The sequence below is a fragment of the Antechinus flavipes genome, chromosome 2 (assembly GCF_016432865.1).
Source record: "Antechinus flavipes isolate AdamAnt ecotype Samford, QLD, Australia chromosome 2, AdamAnt_v2, whole genome shotgun sequence".
NCBI lineage: Eukaryota > Metazoa > Chordata > Mammalia > Dasyuromorphia > Dasyuridae > Antechinus > Antechinus flavipes.
Genome location: NC_067399.1, coordinates 654,815,589 through 654,838,751, shown reverse-complemented (window position 1 = coordinate 654,838,751; position 23,163 = coordinate 654,815,589). Strand labels below are relative to the sequence as shown.

At 50.8% G+C, this 23,163-nt stretch overlaps 1 protein-coding gene and 1 pseudogene across 4 annotated transcripts in view; one reads left to right on the top strand and one right to left on the bottom strand.

Annotated features, from left to right (window-relative positions):
* Positions 1–1,694: 1,694 nt before the first annotated feature.
* LRRC20 (leucine rich repeat containing 20) overlaps positions 1,695–23,163 on the bottom strand; it is a 40,187-nt gene continuing 18,718 nt past the window's right edge. For 3 of the 4 annotated variants that reach the window (XM_051982532.1, XM_051982531.1, XM_051982536.1), the window contains 2 exons: positions 6,865–7,032; positions 1,695–4,241 (listed from right to left, as the gene is read on the bottom strand). In XM_051982532.1, the coding sequence (XP_051838492.1) occupies positions 4,084–4,241; positions 6,865–7,032 (326 nt within the window). In that variant the 3' untranslated portion in view covers positions 1,695–4,083. The remainder of the gene's footprint in view (positions 4,242–6,864; positions 7,033–23,163) is intronic. The other variant, XM_051982535.1, reaches the window with a different exon arrangement.
* On the top strand, positions 14,075–21,687 carry LOC127552304 (eIF5-mimic protein 2-like; annotated as a pseudogene).

The window sequence follows — 23,163 nt, the reverse complement described above, 5'->3', positions numbered from 1 at the left end:
AGTGGCTAGAAGCTGGAAACTGAATGGATGCCCATCAATTGGAGAATGGCTGGGTAAATTGTGGTATATGAATGTTATGGAATATTATTGTTCTGTAAGGAATGACCAGCAGGATGAATACAGAGAGGACTGGCGAGATTTACATGAACTGATGCTAAGTGAAATGAGCAGAACCAGGAGATCATTGTTGAGGTATATAATGATACTGTTTGAGGATGTATTCTGATGGAAGTGGATCTCTTCAATAAAGAGAGCTAATTCAGTTTCAATTGATAAATGACGGACAGAAGCAGCTACACCCAAAGAAAGAACACTGGGAAACGAATGTGAACTATCTGCATTTTTGTTTTTCTTCCTGGGTTATTTCTACCTTCTGAATCCAATTCTCCCTGTGCAACAAGAGAACTGTTCGGTTCTGCAAGCATATATTGTATCTAGGATATACTGCAACATATCTAACATATATAGGACTGCTTGCCATCTGGGGGAGGGGGTGGAGGGAGGGAGGGGAAAAATCGGAACAGAAGCGAGTGCAAGGGATAATGCTGTAAAAAATTACCCTGGCATGGGTTCTGTCAATACAAAGTTATTATTAAATAAAAATTTTTTAAAAAGGAAGAAAAAAAAAAAAGAACCCAAGGTCTGCGGGAAGACATGGAAGCCAGGTCATTGAGGAAAAAAGGCTGCATCCGCTTCCTGGGAACGGACTCTGCAAGGGGGGGGGGGGCACAGGAGAGAAGGAGCCCACGGACTTATCGTAGGAGGATCCGGGTTTGAAGCCCCCGCTGTCTCCTGTCACTCCGTGCCCCGGGGCCCACGCGGCTCCCTGGGAAGGCCTCGGAGATTCCTTTTGGCTCCAAGTGTGTGATTCTGGGCTCCCCACGCAGGGCTTCTGGAAGTGCCCGAGGCAAGGAGAATCAGGCGCAGAGGCCGAGTCAGAAGCACTCGGATGGAGGGTTTGGGGAAATGCAGCGACCAGGGAGTGGCCCAGGGAGCCGGGCTGTCCGGAGGAAGTGGGGCCTTGTGTGGGGCTCCGGGGCCCGGAGGGTGCCCGCTCTGGAGCCCGAGGACTCACCCCCTCCGGACCCGGCGCTGCCAAGGTACCCCATTCCCTCTTAGGGAACAAGCCCGGCCTGCGAATTGCAATAGCCCCAAGGAGCCACAGAGACCCTGGGCTCTGGCTGCCAGAGCCTCGTTTCTAGAGAGGGAAACTGAGGCCCAGGAGGGAACAGTCCTGGACCAAATCCATCCCCCATCACAGACATTTGACCCCAAGCTTCTGGAGCCCCAGGCCACTGTTCTTCCCAGAGAGCCGCTGCCTCTGAGTTAAAGCAAACTCCCCCGAATTTAGGGACTTAGGGTTTTTCCTTTTCTCCGGTCATCTGCATTTTTTATTCTACTTATCTGCGTTTGAAGAAAACTGCAGAGAGGAGACAGCCAAACCCAAAGGAAGGATCTCCCCCCAGTTTCAGGCCTCAGGGAGGGCGCTGCTTGGGGATGCACCTTTTTCAGGTGAGATTCGGGGGGCCACGGGGGACAGTTAGCCAGCCAATAAGTGCTAATTAAATGCCTACTATGTGCGACTCTAGGAAGTGCTGGGGGAAACAAAGAGGTAAAAGTCCGCTTTGGGGCCACAGCCTAATGGGCGGCAGAAACACCACAAAACGCGCCCCCCAAACCAGCCACCGCACAGCCCGAGTCAACATGTCCTTTATTGCAAACCCAAAACTAGCCAAGCGCCCCGAGTCCGCCAGAAGACTCCCCTGGCCAAGTCTCCAGAAGTCAGCGAGGGGGGATTTCCTTTCCTGCAGTCACAGCTCGTCCCGTCCTTGTGCCCGGGCGGCGGGCAACGCAGAGACCCCGTGCACAAGGCCGGGCAGCCACGGTCGGAGGGGGCTTCTGGCCAGTCCGGTCGTGAGTCGTGGTCCTGGACCGGTCACTTCCCCTCGGTTCCTCTCTCTGAACTTCAGTGACACGTTAGGCTCCAAGCCTTAGTGGGGCACAAATCCAAGAAACGTCCGGCCCGGCCTCTGACCTTGACTCCCCGCCCTGACCCTCGGCCCTGGCAGACTGACCCGGCCCCCGGCCCCCTCCTCTGCTGGGCCCCCATCCCGCAGTCCCTCTCCCTGGCTCGGCCCGGTCAGTCAGGATGGCAGCCCTCATGTTACGATGAGCAGACTGGGGCCCGAGGCACGGGCACAAGGTCCCAGAAATGGGCCCTTGGGGATGGGGGGGAGCCCCCGGAGTGGGGGAGGGCGGGCGGAGGAGCACCCAGTCAGGCAGCATGGACCGAGGAAGGCCTACTATGTGCCAGACACTGTGCCGGGCACTGAGGGGAAAGAGGCCCCAACAAAGACCGGCCCCCGCCCTCAGGGAACAAGGGACCGAGGCTCTGTCCAGAGGTCAGGAGGAAGGCACAAGGCAGTGTGTGTGTGTGTGTGTGTGTGTGTGTGTGTGTAAGGAGTCACTCCGGAGTGACTGCCGGGGGGGGGGTTGGGGGGCACCAGAGACTGGGGTCGGCGGGGCAGGCCCAAAGGCGGGGGCTCGGGAGCCTCCTGGATCGGGGTCGTCCTTGTCCCCTCGCTCCTCACCATGTGACCCCCCCCCCCGTCCCAGCACCCAATCAGATTCTCTGTTGTACGAGACCGGTCCGTTTCCGCGGTCCCTAAGGAGGACTGAGGGGGGGGGTGCTGCCCCCCCCCCCCTGCCTCATGGGCTCCGAAGGACCCAGGCTCCCCTTTCTAGAGAACTTGGAGGTTTCCAAAGCTCAGAGCTGGGCCACGTGATGCCCTCCCACTTGCAGAGGGGACGCTGAGGGTCAGAGAAGTCAGTGACTTGCCCACGGTCACCGGGCCGGAGCCCGGGCTCGAGCCCACAGCAGCCAGGGAAGGGCCGCCCGACCAGTGCCCGCCATTTGGTGCCAGGGAGGAGCCGGCGGTCAGGGCACGGCACCCGGCGTCGGGCCCATCGAGCAGCTGTGGGGAGCGGATGCTGTGGCCGATGACCGAGCACACTGCTCAGGGCGGAGGCCTCTGCCCGGCTGGGCCCCCTGCCCGCGGCTCTGGGCCCCCTCCTGAGGCCTCCCCGGCCCTCCCGCAGCCGCCCGCTCCCCCTCCCCAGCACGTGATCTTCCCTTCGCATGTGTTTTGCATAGACTTCCCGAGGCACCCACAGCCCGCATGCAGGAAGCACTTACTAGATGCTCACAAATGCTCCCTCTGAGGTTCCCAACAAGGCTATGGCGTGCTAGAGAGCAGAGTCCCACTTAGCTTGGGAGAGGCCAGCGGGGAGCCCAGGCCGGACTTGGGGGCAGCACCCCATGTCACCCAGACTTCCCTCTGCCTTCCTCCTGGGGCGGCAGGCCCACCTGGGGGCCACTTCCCAGCCCTGACCCGAAGGCTGGAGGATGCAAGGGGGGAGCGACCTGACGCTGAAACGGCCTGGCTGGAGTTGGAGGTGCCGGGTTCAAATCCTGACACTCCTCACCTGCAGGCTCCCTCTGGGCCCGTTTCCTCCAGACTGCACCCCCCCCTCTAGCTCCAGAGCCGGGACCCCGGGACACTCACTGCCTCCGTGATTGTGAGTCAGCCAGGTCCGCCTCAGGGCCTCAGTTTCCTTTTCTGTTCAAGGACCAATCTGGGGGGCTGTGCTTTGGCGGGAAGGAGACCCCCATGAGTCCAGAGCAGCAGCCCCCAGGGGCCTGGGAAGGGAGAAAGCACTTTCCTCCCAGAGCCCAGTCAGGAACCAGGGCCAGGGCCTGGAGCCCTGAGGGCCACGGGAAGGAGTCCCCCCCAGGGACCCCAGGGCACTTCCCGGGCGGCGGGAGAAGCCGACCAGGGCCAATCCTCTCTGCCAGAAGCTCGGGGCCGCCCCGCCCCGTCCCTCCCCTCCTCCACCACTGCTCCGGGGGTCCGGCTGCCATGCCAGCGCCCCCGTGCCCCCCCACCTACACACACAGCATGCCCACACACCCCCTCCCCGCTCCTGCCCCCAGAGGCGCCTGCTGGGCCCCGCCAGGCTCCAGGTGCCCGGCCCCCTCGGTTCCGCCCCTCTGGAAGTCCGGTCCGGTGGCGCCTGAGCCCCCTACGGGGCGGAATCGCTCTGGGCTCCTTCGGGGGACACGAGGAGGTCAAACTTGATGAGGGGCCTGGCGATGGCTCGCACCTCGGGGTTCAGGGGGTTGAGCTGCAGGTTCACGCTCCTCAGCGCCGGCATGGCGGCCAGCTTCTCCACAGGGACGTCTGTTGGGGAGAGAGGAGGCGCGTGGGCACGGAGCTCAAAGGGCGCCTGGCGGCCACAGAGCGGCTGCGTCCGGCCCGCTGAGCCTCAGTCTGCTCGCCGCCAACCGGGCTGGGGCCAGGCCCGCGCTGCATCAGCCCGCAGAGCCGGAGCCGGAGATGAGGAGGTCTCGCTGCTTGTCCGCCTGGGGCCGCGCGCTGCTTCCCAAGGCTGGGGCGGCTTCCCTGGGGGGCCGGGGGTGAGCCCGCCCACCCGCCCGTGGGACCTGCCCGAACCGCACACAGCAATGCCCCCCGGCCCGGACCTCGGGGCCCCCTTCTTTCCTCCCGTCTCCCGCCAGGGCTCCCCCAGAGTCCCCAAGGAGGAGAAACTCTCTGCTGCCGAGGCGGCGGCTCTGGTCCCTCTCCCAACCCAAGCTCCAGACCTACAGCCCAGAGCCCACGGCCCACGGCCCAGAGCCCACGGCCCACGGCCCAGAGCCCACGGCCCAGAGCCCACGGCCCACAGCCCACGGCCCACGGCCCAGAGCCCACGGCCCGAGCTGTTTGCTGGCCAGCCCGCGCGGCTCCTCCCTCTGGGGCCCAGCCATGCCCACGGCGGCCGCCCACAACAGGCTGGCTCTTCTTCCAGGCGTCAGACAAGCCTTGAACGCTTGGAGAAGGGCTTGCGGCCCTTCTCTACCCCAGACGCAGGTTCCCTCTACGTGGAGGCTCTTGCCTTGGGACCCCCTGATCCCGCGGGGAGGGAGAAAGGGAGCAACCCGGGGACTCCCCCCCACCTTACCCCACAGCTCTGCACTCCGGGCCACCAGGACACTCCGTCTCCCCTTATCCCCGCTCCAAAATTCTCTCCCCCCCATCTCTGTTTCGTGTCCCCTCGCCCCCACCCTGTTTCCTTCCCATGTCAGCTTGAGTCCCGCCTTTGGCAAGAAGCCCTGCCAATCCTCCCAGTCTTAGAGCCCTCCTACGGAGATCAGCCCCAGTTTAATCTGAATTTATCTGGTCTGTCCATCGGTGTTTTCCTGTTCCTGTCCTGGAACAAAGGGCCTGGTTTCTGCCCCTCTGTAGCCCTGGCACTCGGAGCAGGGCCTGGCACAGAGGAGCCACTTATTTATTAAATGTGCCCTGATGGACTAACGCCCACCACTGATCAAAATGTTAAACCAGTTCGCAGACCCGGGTTAAAAAGGGCCGGTGAAAGGAGTTCAGAGGCTCTTCTTGCCATCCCTCGCCGCCGCGCCAAGGCCGTGCTGCCCCCCGGGGGGCTCTGCTCCTTCTGCTGACCAGCCCAGGCTCCCGGGCAGGAGCAACAAGAGGCCATCTGCCCTTCATCCACCCCCCTCAGGTGTCCCGACGCCTACAGGGCATCGGGGAGAGAAGGTCCAGGCTCGGGGACCGCCTGCTGCGCCGGACGCCAGGGCCCGGCTGCTCCTCCCCGCCCCCTGCCCGCCCGCCTGCCCCACCCCGTGCCCAGGGTGGGATCCATTTTCCAGCACACACAGTTTTCTCTGGAACTCTCTATAGGCAAGGATTGCGCTCTGCTTCAGGCTTTCCCTTCCGGGTCTCAGCACGTATAAAGAACTTAATAAATGCACATTAACTGACAATTTAAAAACATTCACAAGCATTTTTTTCCCTTCCTCTCATCTGCTGCTCCTTTCATCTTCACCCCCCAACAGAGAAAAAAGAAATCGAGTGACCTGCATAGGGTCCCAGGGCCAAGAGGCAGCAAAGTCAGGATTTGAACTCAGGTCTCCTGGACTCTGCGCTCCATCCGGCAGCCCCTAGTCTGGCTCTCAGGTCAGCACGCCAGCCAGAATCAGAGTTTGCCTGTGGACAGCCCCTTCTCACCGAGGCTTCGGTTCCTGGCGCCCCGGGAGGGCCTCGGGGCCGGAGCCTCAGAGACAGCCAGCGACTCACCAGAGCCAGGACTGGCATTCCCGGCCGCTGAGCGGCAGAGGCCCTGGAGTGCCCGGTGGGGTGGGCAGTGCCAAATGAGAGCCTATCCTGGGGTCCAGAGTCCCGGATGACAAGTGCCAAGCCTAAGTTCTGGGCGGAGCTCTGCCACTAATGTACTGGGTGATCGGCCCTCCCCAGGCCTCCAGATAAGGTCAGTGGAGATGATGGGACAGAGGCTGAAAAGCTTTGAGAGGCTCTCCTGTGGTCCCCTCTAGCTCAGACATTCCTGTTGTTTTTAATTTTTTGTATAATTAATGTTCATCATTTTCCTAACATTGAATCCTTTATATAACCTTGCTATAAATCTATCTTGCTTATGGTAATTACACATGTGTGCACGTGTGTATGTGCAGAGAGACAGAGGCATCTACAGTACTTTTGCTGGGATTTTACTTAAAAGTTGGAATCAATACTCATTTATTTACTAGCAAAACGGGTCTCCTGTTTTCTTTGTTTAATCCCTCCCTGTTTCAGGTGTAAGGACTGTCTCATAAAAGAAGTCTGGGAGAGCTTTTCTTTCTCCGTTTCTGGGGATCACTTTAGCACAGGTTTGCCAAGCCCCACCTGTAACACACCTGGCCCGGGGCCTCGGACCTTTTATGACTCCTTCCCTCTCCAGGCCACCCCCACCCCTGCTCTCACCGACAGAGCGGCAAGGAGAACTCACCCACGATCCCGTTCTTCTCCAGGTTGATGGTCTCCAGCGCCTGCAGGGCAGTGAGCTTCTCTGGGAAGTCCTGGAACTGATTCCGGGCCAGATTAATTGCCTTGAGGTGCTGTAGGGTGCTGATCTCATCAGGGAGCCGGCGCAGAGCATTCCCCTCCAGGTTGAGCTCTGGGATGATGGGAAAAGAGCGAGCCGATGAGACACACAAGAGCTCACCCGCCTCATCCAGTTTTTCTTGGATACTAAGAAGTCAAAGTCTCAGCTCTGAGCAGGGAATTGGGGAGCAGCTGACGTGGTCTCAAAATCTGCCTCCTCACTACCACTGTAACTCCCCATGGCAGACCCGCCTGTGAGACCTCTGCCAGCGCCGGTCTAAGGTCCTAGCTCAAATTCCATTTGTATGACTTTGGACAAGCCTTTTCCTTATGGGAACTTCGCTTTCCTTCTCTGTAAAATGAGCAGGGTAGACTAACTGGTCTCTGAGGTCCTTTCTAGCTCTGAATCCTCTAACTCTCCCTATACTGCTCCCAGCAGCTCATGTTTCTTTGGACTTTGGGACTCTTCTCATTTCCACTGCTTTTTAACATAAACATTTGTTAGGCATCTACCTACTACATGCCAGACACTGTGCTAAGCACCAGATATTAAAAAAGAGACAAGAAAATAGTCCCTACCCTAAAGAAGCTTCCAAAGGACCTTACAAATGAAGGCTGAACATAAACCATTATTCTTTTATTGGATTTTTGCTTTGAAATATCAATGTATCAGCAAGGTGAACACTCCTTCCCACAGGGATGGTTAAAATTCAACCATTCTTTCTCATCCCAAGGAATTTTTTTTTAATTTTTATTTAATGATTACTTTATATTGACAACATTATCCCTTGCACTCGTTTCTGTTCCGATTTTTTTTCCCCTCCCTCCCTCCACCCCCTCCCCTAGATGGCAAGCAGTCCTTTATATGTTGTCATCCCAAGGAATTAATGAAATTGTTTCTAATGAAAACATCTGTAAAATGAACTAGCCCCTCTCTGTAAGTGGGATTTACCAAAGTATTATTTGATCAGAGAACATGGGCACTCTTGAGAAACTTACTATGTTAAGGATTTATGAAGACAACATTTACCTGCTATATGACTCTGGGTCTGTTTCCTCATCTGTGAAATGAAGGAGCTAAACTCAGAAGAGCTCTAAAGCTTATTTCTAGCTTTTGCTTTTTACTGCTCAAACAAAAGTTCTATGGTTCTATTCCCAAGTCCTAGAAGAGAAACCCATACATTCGGAAGTGTTTTTAAGTGCCTTGATTAGGTTGTGTAGATGTGGAAGACATGTTTGGAGGCTGGGTGACTAGGGATCTACAGCATTTCAGCTCCCTACACCAGGAAGGCCAATGGCAGCCAATAAATGAGCCCTTGCTGGGTACCTGTTCCATGCTCAGTTTTGTGCTAAGCTCCATCTAAGAATATGAAAGACATCTATGTGACCTGGTCCCTGATCTTAAAAACGTTAGCGTCTGTTCCCTCCCCTAACCTAACAAGGTTAGAGTGCAACTAGAGAGAAAGACTGTCCTGAGACCTACTTCTTATAACAAGTTCCCCAAAAGAGCACATAAAGTCAGTAGTGAGACCAAAATGATCCCCATTTTACAGATGAAGAAAATGAGTCTCAGGTTAGGTACTTACTAGGGATCCCAAAGCTAAAAGCTGCATGTGGAGGATTTGAATATTGACCTCCAGATTTTAAGGTACCATAGCACAATGCCTTTCTCAGTAAAGATATCATCAACATTTCATGAATGGAGTTGGAGTTGGGGAGACTTGGGATTTAGTCACATTTCAGATTTTTATGAGCTGTGTGATCTTGGACAGGTCACTGAATCAAGAGTATTAATAGCGCCCACCTCACAGGGTTCTTATGGCCTAAAGACATTTTCAAACCTTAAAGGACTTTATAAATGGGAGTTATCATTATTCTCATTTTTACAGATGAAGAAACTGAGGTTCCAACAGTGCTTCTACTGGGCCTGCATTCCAGAAATCATAAAAAAGGGAAAAAGACCAAATGTGGGAAAACATTTGTAGTAGCTCTTTTTGTGGTAGCAAAAAATTGGAAACAAGTGGCTGCTCATCAACTGGAGAATGGCTGAATAAGTTATGGGATAGGAAGGTCATGGAATATTATTGTTCTGTACGAAACAACAGCAGGAGGATTTATAGAGGCCTGGAGAGACTTAAAGGAACTGATGCTGAGGGAAGTGAGCAGAACCACGAGATCATTGTACACAGCAACAAGACTATACGATGATCAATTCTGACGGATGTGGCTCTTTTTTTTTTTTTTAACTTTTTATTGACAGAACGGACATGGCTCTTTTCCACAATGAGGTGACTCACGCCAGTCCCAACTGTTCTGGCTACAACATTTCCTTACACACCACAGATGAGCCGTTTGAGAGCCTCCCAACCTCTCCTCCCTCCCCCAGAAGACAAGATCTAGAAGTCTGATTAGCTGGAGAGCAGGTTAGGCCTTCTTCCTTCAGGCTCTGCCACAGGGAGCCTCTGGGTCTTCAAGGCTCTTCCCCTCACTGTTTCCATCAACATCTTACATCCAGGGAGCAGGCGTCCCTTTGAGGTGAAAGATAATTTCTGTTGATGGTTTCTGTTAGAAATCCCGAGGAATGGCTGTTCACCCTGCCCCCAGCCCCTGACTCAGGGCTTGGAGCCTGCAGAAGAAGAAATACCAGAAGGCACCACATACAATCACCCAGCCGGTATTATTAGACCAGGTCTGACCACACTGTTGTCCTATTTAAGAAGCTTCACTGCTTGCCCTCAGAGAGTGCCTTGGAATAAAGCATGGCCTCCCCAGTCTGGTATGTAACGGATTTCTTACTCAAGCCTCCAAAGGACTGGAGGACTTCTTTGTGAGCTGTGAGGATCCCTTGGCCAATCTAGAATGAGGACCGGTATGATTAACAGCGGTAAGGAAGGCTTCCTTCCTTCCTCCCAAAGAGGTCATCAACCGAGATTCACCTAGGTCAAGAAGCATCTTCTTTATCATGGAAAAGTACTTGACAGGACTAAGAGAGGCACTGCTCTTACTTAGTAAGAGCATGAATTAGTTTGAGCATCTCGCTCTCCCTGCCACCTCTCTAAAGGAACATTTGAACGATACCTGTGTTGCATTAGGGTGGGCAGGAAGGACAGGAGACTTGTAAGCTTTTCCCTACAGGTAACGAATGTAGAGGAGTGGGATCTAGATTTACATGTGAATTGTGACATATTAATTATTTATGCATTTTAAAATATATCAAAATATATTATTTCTTTGGCCATATTAAGTAAAGAGTTATGTTTAAGATCTAAAAGTATTATTATTTACAGTATCTATTTGTATACACAGAAATATATTGGTGGGAGCTCAAGAATTAAAGTGGTGAATAGAGGAGTGTTATTTCTCCTCAATAGAGAACTTGGCAATTGAGAGAATTGACAGTAACTGCATTGTGATGGGGAAATCTAGTCCTACTAGTGTGAGAGGAAATTAGAGCAACCAAACCAGCCCAGCAAGTGAGAAGCTGTCTGTCTCAAAGCCCAGGTGAGAGGTGGGAGGCACTATCAGTGGAAGCAGCCACTCCATGTAACTGTTACACTGGGGTTTATTGAGGATTTTTTTTTATAACCACTGACTATATGGAGATTCATCCTCTGTGATTTTTTTCTCCACATTTTGCATTGTGGGGAATTTCTAGTCTGGGATTTCTTGGGAGGAGAGCTTGTTGTTGGAGAGATTCTTTATCTAAAATTTATTGGATGCCTAGTATCATAGGGATTCAAGAGCAAAAATTATTCCTTTTTTTTTGCAGGTCAGTATAAGGAAGATTTTTTTTTTTAAACAATTAGAATAGTCCCAAAAAGGAATAGGCTTCCTTATGAGGTAGTGAGCTGCCTGTCTCTAGAAATCTTGAAGCAAGGACTGGATGACTACTTAGGAGATGTGGTAGGAAGCATGCATGTTTTAGGGAGGCAGCCTAGTGGGTCTCTAAGTCTCAATCAATAATTCACCAGTTATTAAGTGCCTATTATGTGTCAAGGACTTTGTTGGGTACTGGGGGTACAAAGGCAAAGGTGAAACAGTCCCTCGTCTCGCAGAGCTTACCTTAGACCAGGAGAACACAAACATGCATACACATATATCTACAAATAAAGATATTATGCACGTGTGTACACACAAGCAATCTCCATCTCTCTCCCCATATATGTATATAAATATATACACATGTGTATGCATTTCTATCTCTAGAGAGACATATCTATAGCTATTCAGAGGTAAATAACAGGGCAGAAGGCTGATTAGGCAAGACCGAAGAGTTCTTAAAGGGGAACCATGTGGGAGAAGGTGGGAGCAGGTGGTGAAGGGTTCTGAAGGCCAAATAGAAGATGAGCTCAGAGGTCTGTTCCAGCCCTGAATCCAAGGTGTTCAAGTCTCTGAGGTGCTAAGTGCCCGGTCCAGCCCTTCAGCCCAGGCCTCCTAAATCCAAAGCACAAAAAGTTACCTTCCAGCCACATTTGGAAGCAGAGAAGAAAAGTGAGCTGAAAGGGGGGGGGGGGGGGGGGTCCAGGGGAGGGTGCAGGCCCCCATCCCAGCCTGAAGCATCTTCTAGGCCCGTTCCAGGGATGATAAAGGCAAGGCGAGTGGGTCAGAGAAGCTGCTTTTGCATGACAAAACAAGCCTCTCTCCCTGATAGTCTTTATAGTTTCTTCTTTAGGGTTTGTGAAGCTTTTTATAGTTGTAGTGTTGGGGTTTTTCTCCAAAGCCTAAGTGAGTAAGTTGAAATAAGCATTTAAGACTGAGTCCCAGAGGCTCCAAGGGGAGAACAATGGGCCTTGGGCATCCTTCCCTCTCCCATCCATTTCTAGCATCAAAGGACATGGGCCAGTCCCTGAGCACACCCCAGGCTGCAAAATTACTGCCTGTTCCCAACGAAGAGCTGACACTGACCACAGCAGGACCTGGGATTTGCTTCTCCTGAATATCGACGAAGCTGCTCCCGGGCCCACCGGGCAACATGTCCTGCTCAGAGAAAAAGTCCCCTAAGAGCGGAGGCACATCTTGCTCCTCAGTCCTGTTCCCCTTCCCGGCCAGGGGCCTCCCTCCCCCACCCCCCTCCCAGGCAGCTCAGGCCCACTCACAAAGACTCAGTACCCAAGTCCATTTCTGACTAATCATGTCAAATAAGCCCGACTGGTGAGGGCCCGGAGCGCCTGCATTTCCACCTGTATCGTGCGTGCCACGGGTGGGGGGAGCCTAGTCTTGGAAAGGGCTTCTGAGCCACCTTGTCACGACCATCATTCTACAGAATAGGAAACTGGGATCCTGGAAAGTAACCTCCCCAGCTCCCAAGGCAGGGCGAGAAAGCAGGGCCTGGGCTTCTTTGGGAGCCCCTGAAATGACATGGAATCACAGAGCCTGGCACTGGCGGGGCCGGCCATGGAGCTAACGGCACCGAACAAGCATCTCCTCTGCCCGATCCTCGGCCTCGCTCTTGCAGCCGTTTCCCTCGTTCCCTCCATCCCACCACTCTTCCTCAGGCTCCTGCTCCACCTTCAATCTCCTCACCCCCTAACCTTGCCCAGCAGGTGACCACTCTGCCCTGTCCTCTCAGATCTTGGCCATGCCCTTCTCGTGCCAAACCTCAGCGTGAGTATTTAGGGTTGGGGTCTAAATGCCCAATTTCTCTGACCCTGTCTCCTCCACACCCATTCCGAGATGGCCAAAGAGAGGCTGAGCAAAGCCCCTGCGCGCTAAAGACCCATTACACATTCGTGTTATCTCAGACCTCATCTGGCCCTTCCCAGAAGAAGGAAGCACTTTAATCACCTCACACTTCATTGAAAAAAAAATGGGACCCCTCCTTTTCTCCCATTTTCTTCATCTCAAGACCCCTCGCCATCTTCCAGCCTCTCCTCCTTTGGCCCAGTCTCTGACAAGGAGGCGGCCCTTCTCACCAAAGTCTCTCCACATGTACCTTGATGCCCTCCCCTCTTCTTTCTCCAGCAGATTATATCCTTAATCATCCTACCCCTCCCATCTTCACCTTCTCTTTATTAATTGTTTCCTTCTCTCCTTGAGACAAGCCCAGGTTCCATCTTTAAAAAGCCTTCACTGCCTCCTACCATCCCCTTAAGCTATTATCCTGTCTCCTCCCTGAGCCAAATGCCTTAAAAACTGTCTATACATGTTGCTTCTACTTCCCCTCCTCTCACTCCTTATATCTGGAAGCTAAGAAGCCCAAGTGTAGTCTAACAGAACTGGATTATTTTGTCTGTTGTTTTGTAACTTTTGACTTATATTGAGACTCCTCTCTACCCAAATCCTTAAGCCTTTTTCAGAGATGTCTCTGCTAAGATCCATCTCCCCATCTTGTATTTGCATTTTAAGTCAATTTTGAAGGCAGAAGTCTCCACTTTTCCAGCTGTCACACAGATGACAGACTGAAAAGTAGACAGGCAGGAGGCAGAACGACCTGGGGGTCTGGGCCATTAGTCTAAGCCGAAAGAAATCAGGCGCAGACAAGAGTGAGGGAAGAGAAGCCAGATGTGGGGGAGACTGCTGGGAGAGAACGAATGGGACTTGTCAACTAACTAACCTATGGGGGAAGACAAAGCGAGGGAAGCTTCACAGATCAGGCAAAGTCAAAGCCTGGGGACAGTGGAACCTAACTAGAAATAGAATGCACAGAATAAATTAGACTGGGATCTCAAGAACAGGCCCTGTCTTTCTTTGATAATCTTAGTACCTAGCACAGTCCCTGGCACACAGCAGGTGTTTAATAAATGTTTATTGGTTACCTTGACAAAGGTCGCTACCAGGTAAGATCTGCAAAAGGGCAATTATCCTGAAATTGGGCCATCTAATGTCTTCCCTTACAGCCACCAGAGCTGATGGAGTCACGCCATTATGATCCTCCTCCAAGCTGGGCCTGGAAGTCGGGGCCTGCCTCCAGCCCTGGCCCAGCCACGGCAGGCCGGTAACTGTCCCGGGTTCTCGGTGTCCGAGTCTGCACAGAGGACGTTTGGGGAGTGATTTCTAAGACGCTCTCCAGGTTGGGCATCTTATGTTGCTGGGACCTTTCCAAGTCTGACCTTCTCTTCCTAAGGCTCCGAGCTCTGGCATCCTCTGCTCTCTGTGATGGAATCATAGTTTGGGAAATGGAAAAACCTTTACCCGCAGCACGACCCCTTACTTCTCGAGGAGGAACTGGAAGCACAGAAAGGCTGCAGGCCTTGCCCAAGGGCTCCAGGACTCCAGGGGGTTCCTTGCCCCACGAGCCCCAGGCCACCTGCTCTAAGAGGCCCTTCAGATCGGAAGTGATTAACAGTAACAATGGTAATGACTGAAGAACAATCAAATTCACGTGTGATTGGTGAATGATTATTCTTATCATCTTTCTCCTTTGGGGCCCAGCCAGGACTAGTCCAGGGATTAGTCAGTGTATGCCCACAGTTCTATACTGAATGATCTTTGGATAATAACAGCAGGAGCTGATGCTTACACAGGGCCTTAAAGATACAAAGCACTTCATACAGACCAGCGCATCAGTCCTCCAAATAGCCTTATGGGGTCCTCCATTTTACAGATGAAGAAACAGAGGCTGCAAGAGTGATTAAGTGGGGTGGGATCTGAGCCTAAAGGCCCCTTCAAAGCCTGACACTTTTTAGCCTCTAAGGTCTCTCCCAGCTTTAGTATCCAACAATCTATGTTCTAGCTTCCTTTCTAACTCTGACATCTGAAGCCCCCCAGCTCTGCCAGCCTCCTCCCTGCTCCAGGGTTCCATGAGACAGCCATCCCCAGCACTAGCTCACAGGTTGCCTGGCAAGGATTCCTCTCCACTCCCCCTCCCCTGCCCTTGTCTGGGTTGCTTTCCTCATCATCTCATAAAACAGAGGGGCTCGTGCACTTTCTGCTGTCTCTATTTAAAGCTTGTTGATCAAGGCAGACGACCTTTTTAGGCAGATTTCAGCTGGGACAGGGGAGGGATCAGACCACAGCATGATGTCCCTAGCTCAGGTACTTGAAAGGACATTCAATCAATCAACATTTATTAAGTTTCTTCATGCAAGAACTGTGCTAAATGCTGGGGATGAAGAGGCTAAAGGGATCAGTGAAATAAAGCAAGTTCACAAGACACAATAGTCGATGACTACAGTCAATTAGTGTTTAATAAATCCAAAGACTCTAGCTTCTGGGATAAGAACTCACTATTTGACAATTATTGCTGGGAAAACTGAAAAAGAATATGGTGGGAACTAGGTACTGACCAACAGCTAACACCCTGTACCAAGATAAAGTTGAAACGGGTTCATGATTTAGACATAAAGGGTGATACTATAAGTAAAGGCATATCATCGAGCTTTCAGATCTGTGGAGAAGGGAGAAATTTTAGTCAAAGGAAAAACCAGAGAAATTCAAAATGGATAATTCTGATTATATTAAATTTAAAAGGTTGTGTACAAATAAAACCAATGCAGCCCAGATTAGAAGGGAAGCAGAAAGCTAGGGGGAAAATTTACACCCAGTATTTCTGATAAAAGCCTCACTTCTAAACTATATAAAGAACTGACAGATTTATAATATAAGCCATTCCCCAACTGATAAATGGTCAAAGGATATGAACACACAATTTTCAGATGAAGAAATCAAAGAAAGCCATTTATAGTCATAGGAAAAGATGCTCGGAATCACCGAGTGTTGTGGATACAAAGGCAGAAGGCCGTCCCTGCCCTGCAGGAGTGTCCAGTCGCCCAGAGCCAAGCCCTGCAGTCCCCTGTTCTCCCTCCGGCCCTGGGGATGCAGCTGAGTTTTCTGAGCAGGGGAGTGGTGACTGTGTACAGCATGGCACAGAAGGTCAGACACCGGACAATCCCTCCGGCAGCTCTGCAAGGTTTCCAAAGACTGATTCCCAGCCTTATGCTAGTGACCGCTCAGCGTTCTGTGTGCCCCGGCGGTGAACTGCCTATTCTGCCGCCAGTCCCGGTGGGGCTGATTGGCATGTGGTCACACGCACCCACAGAAGGAAGGCTGGCATTTTCAGTGAGCTCTATTGCCACCTGCAGGCCAGAAGGAGACAGACAGACTCTGTTGCCGCACAATGACGGACGGCGGCCAGAGCCCTGGCACTCGCTGAGTGACCCTCCTCACGCCACTGATCAGGGCAGCCGGGGGTACCAGGGTGCCCAGGGTGCCAGGCCTGGAGTCAGGAAGCCTCATCTCCCCGAGGCGCAGACTAGCTCTGACTCCGTGTGTCATCCTCTTTGCCTGTCTGCTCATGTGAAAAATGAGCTGGAGAAGGAAACGGGCAACCCTCCGGGGTCTTTGCCAGGAAAACCCCACAGGGGTTACCAAGAGTCAACACGACTGAAACAACCAGCGCTGAACTGTTGGGGGGAACTCCGTGACCTGCCTGACCCCACCCCGTTTCTGCCAAGGATACGGGACGGGCCTCTGTAAGGCGAGGGGCTGCCCAGGGACCCCTCTCACCGGAGATCCCCGCCAGAAACTGGCTCCAGTGCAGGAGGAGAGACAGCACTAGGGAGGTCCCCCTGACCTTGGGGTGCTTCTAATCCGGCTTTGGAATCTGTAATCTCGACCCCACCCACCCACCCTTGGAGTGCTATTTTTCTGGCAATCTGTCTGTTAATGATCATAAAAGTCCCCTGGCCTAGAAATGTATTGTTTCCCTTAGATTTTAGGGTAGATACATCAGTGATTCTGAGTTCTCTGACCTAAGAATGCTATTGTTCTAACAATCGGTCTGTCAATGATTTCAGGCTTCTGGCCTTAGGAGAACCACTGCAAACACTGCTGACCATTGTTCAGAGATAACCAAGTTCCTGAGACAATACTGAATAGACCACCCCTCAAACCTGCCCATCAGCCATAGAGTTAGCAAATAAGTTACATGAAGCTTTGATCAACTTTGTCCTAAAAATCTGTCTCTTTTCTCTTGGGTCCTTTGCTAAATTCTTTTGGAACTTAGCCTGCTTCAATTAACGTTACAATCCCAATAAACTTTGCCCCTTAACTTGGATATGGGTTCAAGCCTGCAAATTCTTTTGCGACACCTCCCAACACTGGTCTGTGACCCCAAACCTTTTGAGGTCCCTTCCCAGTATCAACTCTAGCTACACTGAAAGCCACCCAGCCAGAGAGTAAGCCCAGCCCCTTGTGGTTCCCAACTTGGCAGAGGGGCCTTCTCTACTTTCAGAAATCTGTCTTTAGCAGCCTGAACTTGGGGACTTGGCCCATGAAGCTCCTTTTTGCCCCCTTATTCTGATTAGGGGGAAGCCCTAACAAAGATTTTTCTTGCAACAGCTCCACTTTGTCTTCCACCACTGTAAAATCTGAGCTGCCTCCTTCACTCAGACACAAGATGATGCTGCCATTTATTAATTTTTTGCCATACAGACTTCCCCATGGTCCCTCCCCAGCAGAAGGTAAGTTCTTTCGGAGCAAGAGTTGTTTCCTTCTTTGTATTTCTGTCTCTACATCCTAGCATCCTATCTTGGTACCCAGTAGGTACTCAATACTGATTGATGGAAGGAAAATAAAGAAGGGATGGATGGGAGAGAAAAATAAGTGCTTCCCAGCGAAAGAACTATGGGAAATGAGTGTGCATCACAATATAGCATTTCCACTCCTTCTGTTTTTGTCCGCTTGTATTTTTGTTTTCCTTCTCAGGTTATTTTTACCTCATTTCTAAGTCCGATTTTTCTTGTGCAGCAAAATAACTGTATGGATATGTATACATATATTGTATTTAACATATACTTCAACATATTTAACATGTATGGGACTACTTGCCATCTAGGGGAGGGAGTGGAGGAAAGGAGGGGAAAAGTTAGAACAGAAGGTTTTGCAAGAGTCAATGCTGAAAAATTACCCATGCATATAACTTGTAAATAAAAAGCTATAACAACAACAACAAAAAAAAAAAAAAAAAAAAAAAAAAAAAGAAAAGTGCTTGTTCATAAAAAAAAAGAAGCCTTTAGAGGAAAGGCATAAAGATGACTTCAGAGCTATTCCTCTCACTTTATGGCCCAGTGAAGATTCCTTGGGGCCTGAGAAGGAATTCTATTCTTGCTGAGACAGGAGGCTGGGATTAGAGAAGGAAATAGGAGCTCTAAAGTGGGAAGTGCAGGGCTTTCCATACAATCACATTTGATCCTCATGATTTTATGTGATAAATAACCAGCGCATTTGAGTTTAAAACCTGCTTTTGTCCCTTCTTGTGGGACCTGGGGTTCCTTCAGCCCTTCTGGAGGCCTCAGTCTTTGCATCTCAAATGAGGAAGCTGGACCAGAAGGCTTCCCCCAGCTCTAACTAGGAGCCTATGACTTAGAAGGACACGGGGGGCAACAAGGGGCTGAAGGAACTGGGCAGCAAGGAGAGACGCGAGACCACCCATAGGGAGTTTTTCTTAAGGGTTTCTAGGGAAGGCACCAGGTCAAGCTCTGAGGGTACAATTTAATGGGGAGTTGGCATGTGAATAACAAGAACCACCCACAGGATCAATCAGACGCAATCTCAGAGGACAGCACGAGGAGGAAGAGCTGGGGAGATCAGACTGGAAAACAGAAGGGCATTGGGAAAGGTCACTGGGACCGCATGTGGAGGCTTCCCAGCGAGGAACCCTGGCTCACGTGCTGCCCAAAATAAGCAGAGCTGAAATCTGGGTCAGCAAGACTCGACATCCCGACAGGAGCGAGACCCTCGAGACATCGCTGATGGCCACAGAAGAACCGACTACCCAACACCGGCAATGAGATGGACCCCCCTCTTACCTCGTCCAGTTTGGTCAACAAGTTGTGACTCGCCAGAAGCGGGAGCCAGCCATCCTACCTCTGCAGGGCAAAACCAAAAAGAAAGCAAGGAAGCCTTTTCTGAAGGGAAGGCCAGCTCTTGTGGGGACCCACCTCATGGAGAATGTTCAGGGGCGGCAGGCCCATCACAGTTGATCATCACACATTCTTACTATTATTGTGTACAATGTACTTCTGGTTCTGCTCATTTTGTTCAGCATCAATTCATGTAAATCTTTCCAGGTCTTTCTAAAATCAGCTTGTTTATAATTTTTTTTACTAAACCTTTTTATTTTCAAAACATATGCATGGATAAATTTTCAACACTGACCCTTGCAAAACCGTGTGTTCCAAATTTTCCCCTCCTTTCTCCTACTCCCCCCTCTATAGCAAGTAATCCAATGTATGTTAAACATGTTAAAATATATGTTAAATCCAATATATGCATACATTTTCCACATATATCATGCTGCACAAGAAAAATCCGATCAAAAAGGGAAAAATTAGAAAAAAAACAAAAATGCAAGCAAACCACAACAAAAAGAGTGAAAATACTGTGTGTGATCCACACTCAGTTCTCACAATCCTCTCTCTGATGTAGATGGCTCTCTTCATCACAAGATCATTGGTTGCTCATCATTTTTTATAAAATAATAATATTCCATTATCTTCATATACCACAGCTTGTTCAGTGATTCCCCAATTGATGGGCATCCACTCATTTTCCAATTCTCTGCCAATCCACAAAGAGCTGCTACAAACATTTTTGCACATGTGGGTCCTTTTCCCTCTTTCATGATTTCCTTGGGATACAGACCCAAAAGTGGCCCACAGTATATCCATTCTTAACAGACTTTTAAATGAGAATTTGATTAAAGAAGATGTTTTAGCAGCCTTTATTATAAAGCTGTTTAAATCATGGTTAAATGAAAAAGAGATCAGTACAGTAGCTTCCAGTCTTCAAAAAGTCAGCATGGACAAAAGACTGATGGAATTTTTTCCTGCTAACAAAGTGCTGATCTTCTCACAAAATGTTTTACCAAAGCAGATCTAAAAGAAGTTTCTGAATATGTTTAGAAACAGCAAAGAGCTCATAAAGAGCTACAGAAAGAACTTCAAGAACGAATGTCACACGAATGCACTTAAAGATATCATTTTGCATGTCAAGGAGGAGATGAGGAAAAACAGAGTAGATTGTTATAAACATAGTCTGGTCAAACGTAATGAGCACTATGGAATAGAACAAAAAGAAGATGCTGGTCACAAAGCAAGACGTCAAGCACTGGAAGCAACATAAGCTCTACCGGCTGCCTTTGCTACTCAAGGTCAGTCTGAGCTGACTGTTATTGAGGATTCAGGAATACTGTTATGACAATTACTTTGTGAAAGCCTTCCAGAAAATGGTGGTGCTTTTTTTTTTTTAAATAAAGCTGAAGTCATGAGTGAAGAGTCCATTTTGAAATGATGTAAGATGCACTATGTTACAAAGGGGAAAAGTGTCTTTCTTGAGCAAATGAAAAAAAGCTGTTGAGTGGCTCAAGAATGCAGAAGAATCTGAGTCTGAAGGGGAAGGCAACTGAACTGTGAACCTACAAGCTCAGGAAAGCAAACAAGAGTTGCAGTTGGAATGCTATTCTTATGAGTCCTGGTTCGTACATTTTCCTGCTTCTTTATGCCAAGCATGGTGTAAAGACTTTTATGGCAAATTTATTTTTCCTTTTTTTAATTTAAATTCTTTTTTTACGCTTTGTTTTTCCTATCATTTATTTAAAAATTTTTAATAATAGCTTTTTATTGCTCTAAATCACGATTGATCAAAGAAATGCAAATTAAGACAACACTGAAATTCCACTACACATCTCTCAGACTGGCTAAAATAACAGGAAAAGATAATGACGAATGTTGGAAGGGATATGGGAAAATTGGGACACTAATGCATTATTGATGGAGTTGTGAAATGATCCAAGCAGTCTGAAGAACAATTTGGAACATAGTATTTTTACCTTTTTTGCTGTTGTTTGCTTGCTTTTGTTTTCTTTGTCACTTTTTTTCCTTTCTGATCTGTTTTTTCTTGTGCACCATGATAAATGTGGAAATATACATAGAAGAACTGTACAGATTTTAAGATATATTGGATTACCTGCTATCTAAGGGAGGGGGTGGGGCAAAGGGAGGAGAAAAAAATTTGGAACATAAAGTTTTGCAAAGGTGAATATTTTAAAACTATCTATACATATTGTTTGAAAATAAGAAGCTACAAAACAGCTTGGGTCAGGATAAGGTTAGTCTGGAGTAGATTTAGGGTTAGAGTCAGGAGTCATATATTTTAGGGTTATATTTTAGCTAGATAGCAAGTAAGCCAATATAGGTTAAACATGGGCAATTCTACTAAACATTTCCACAATTATCATGCTACACAAGAAAAATCAGATCAAAAAGAAAAAAAACGAGGGGGGAAAAAGCAAACAACAGCCAAAAGGGGAAAATACTGAGTTGTTCAGGCCCCGCAGTCCTCTCTCCACCCCAAGTCCATTGGAATGGGCCTGAATTGTCTCACTGTGGAGAAGAGCCACGTCACCCAATCTTGCTGTTGCCGTGTGTAATGATCTCCTGGTCCTGCTCCTTTCCCTCAGCATCAGTTCCTGTCAGTCTCTCCAGGCCTCTCTGAAATCCTCCCGCTGGTTGTTTCTTACAGAACAATAATATTCCATAACCTCCATATACCACAACTTCCTCAGCCATTCTCCCACTGATGGGCGTCCACAGGCAAACGTACTCTGCTTTCTAGGTTAGCTGATAACCGAGCCGCCAAGTGAGAGCACAGAGGGAGCAGAGACCTCGGACGGAGCCTCCAGGAACACCCGTGGTGAGAGACGTGAGCTGGAGGAAGGTACAGCGAAGGAGACATAGACTGGAGGAGGACGTAAAGGTCCCCGGTAGAGCCCCCTCCCTTGAGAGGAGAGGTCACAGAGCATTTAAACCAGCATCATCGGACTCTGACTCCAGAGTGCTCGCGGAGGGGCCAAAACAGGAAGCGCAGTCACCTCACGGCCTCTGGATGTCCCGGCAGAAGTCCCCCAGCCCTGACGCACTAACAGCAGAAAGCCCCCATCCCTGAATACAGTCAGCGTCCCCCTCCCCAGAGTCCCGACGCTGAAGCAGCAGGACCGCCCGAGACATCCAGGACTCGCTCTGCCTTTTCCCCTCCGAGCACCTTGGAGAACCAAAAGGCAGATGCTTGTTCTGGCTGGGACAGAAGCAGTGCTTTCCGTTGGGACAGAACTCGGCTAAAGAACTGAGGGAGGGAGGGAGCTGGGCTAGGGTGTGGGGGGCGGGGGGAGGGAGGGGGCGGCTCCCCTCTCGAGTCCGAGGGAAGCCGCCAGCACCGGCCCTTCTGTCCCCCCAAAGGTCACCTAGGGTAGAGACTGAGACTGGTGTCCCACGCACTGCTGAGGAGAAGGCTGGGACTCTGAGGTCTGGTCCCCAGGGAAATGACGCTGAAAGGAGGAGTCAAAAAGTGAATGATGGGGAACTACTGGGGGGAGGAGGGGAGAGGCTGAAATCCCCAAAGGGATCAGACTGCCGACAAGGCGGAGCAGTCCCTGTGATTCTCCCATTGCTAGGCCAGCCCCACTGCACAGGCTACTGTAAGTGTCTGGGGTTCGCTTTGCACTCGGGGCCCAGAGCTCTGGGCTGCTCCGTTCAGCTCCCGGTCCCCCCTATACCCCCGGGATCCCGCCCAGGCTCCCTAACACGGAGAGCTTTAAACGCCCTGGCAGACTCCAGGGAACAGAGTCTGACCCAAACAGCCTCCCCAGGACCACCGAGCCCCCGGCTCCCCGGGACCCAGCAGGGCTCAGTCTCTCGGGACTTTCCCTCCTACTATACACGCGGTCTCTGGGGAAAGAATCTGATAAATTCACCAGCGCTAAGCGAGGGAGGCTGGATGCGCCTCTCTCCGGGCCACAGCCATTTAAAAAGAGAGCAGTCTTAAGCCCAAAGAATGAAGCTATAATTACGGCGTTTCAGGCACCAGGCGAGCATGAGGGGAACATGAGGCGAGCATGGGGGGAACATGAGGCGAGCACGAGGGTCCCTGTGAAGAGGGCGGACCTCCCCGGGGTCACCCTTGGCTTCCTCCCAGGCCTTCCCCAGATTTGGAGCCGAGGTCCTGGGTGGGCCCTGGCCCGGCCTCAGTGTCCTGACCTGTGAAAGGGGCTGTGGTGGGAGGGGGAGGGAGGAGCTGAGCTGTGCCCGGTGCGGGGCCATGAGCGCAGTCTCTGGAGTCGTGTGCATCTGACTCTCGGTGGCCCGGCCATGTCTTGCCAGTCCCAGGCGGTTTTCTAGGCAGACACTGCAGTGGGTGTCATTGCCCAGGAGATGCTGGCAAACAGCTCGGGATCGCCTGGCTGGGAGCGTCTGAGCCCAGCTCTGGCCTC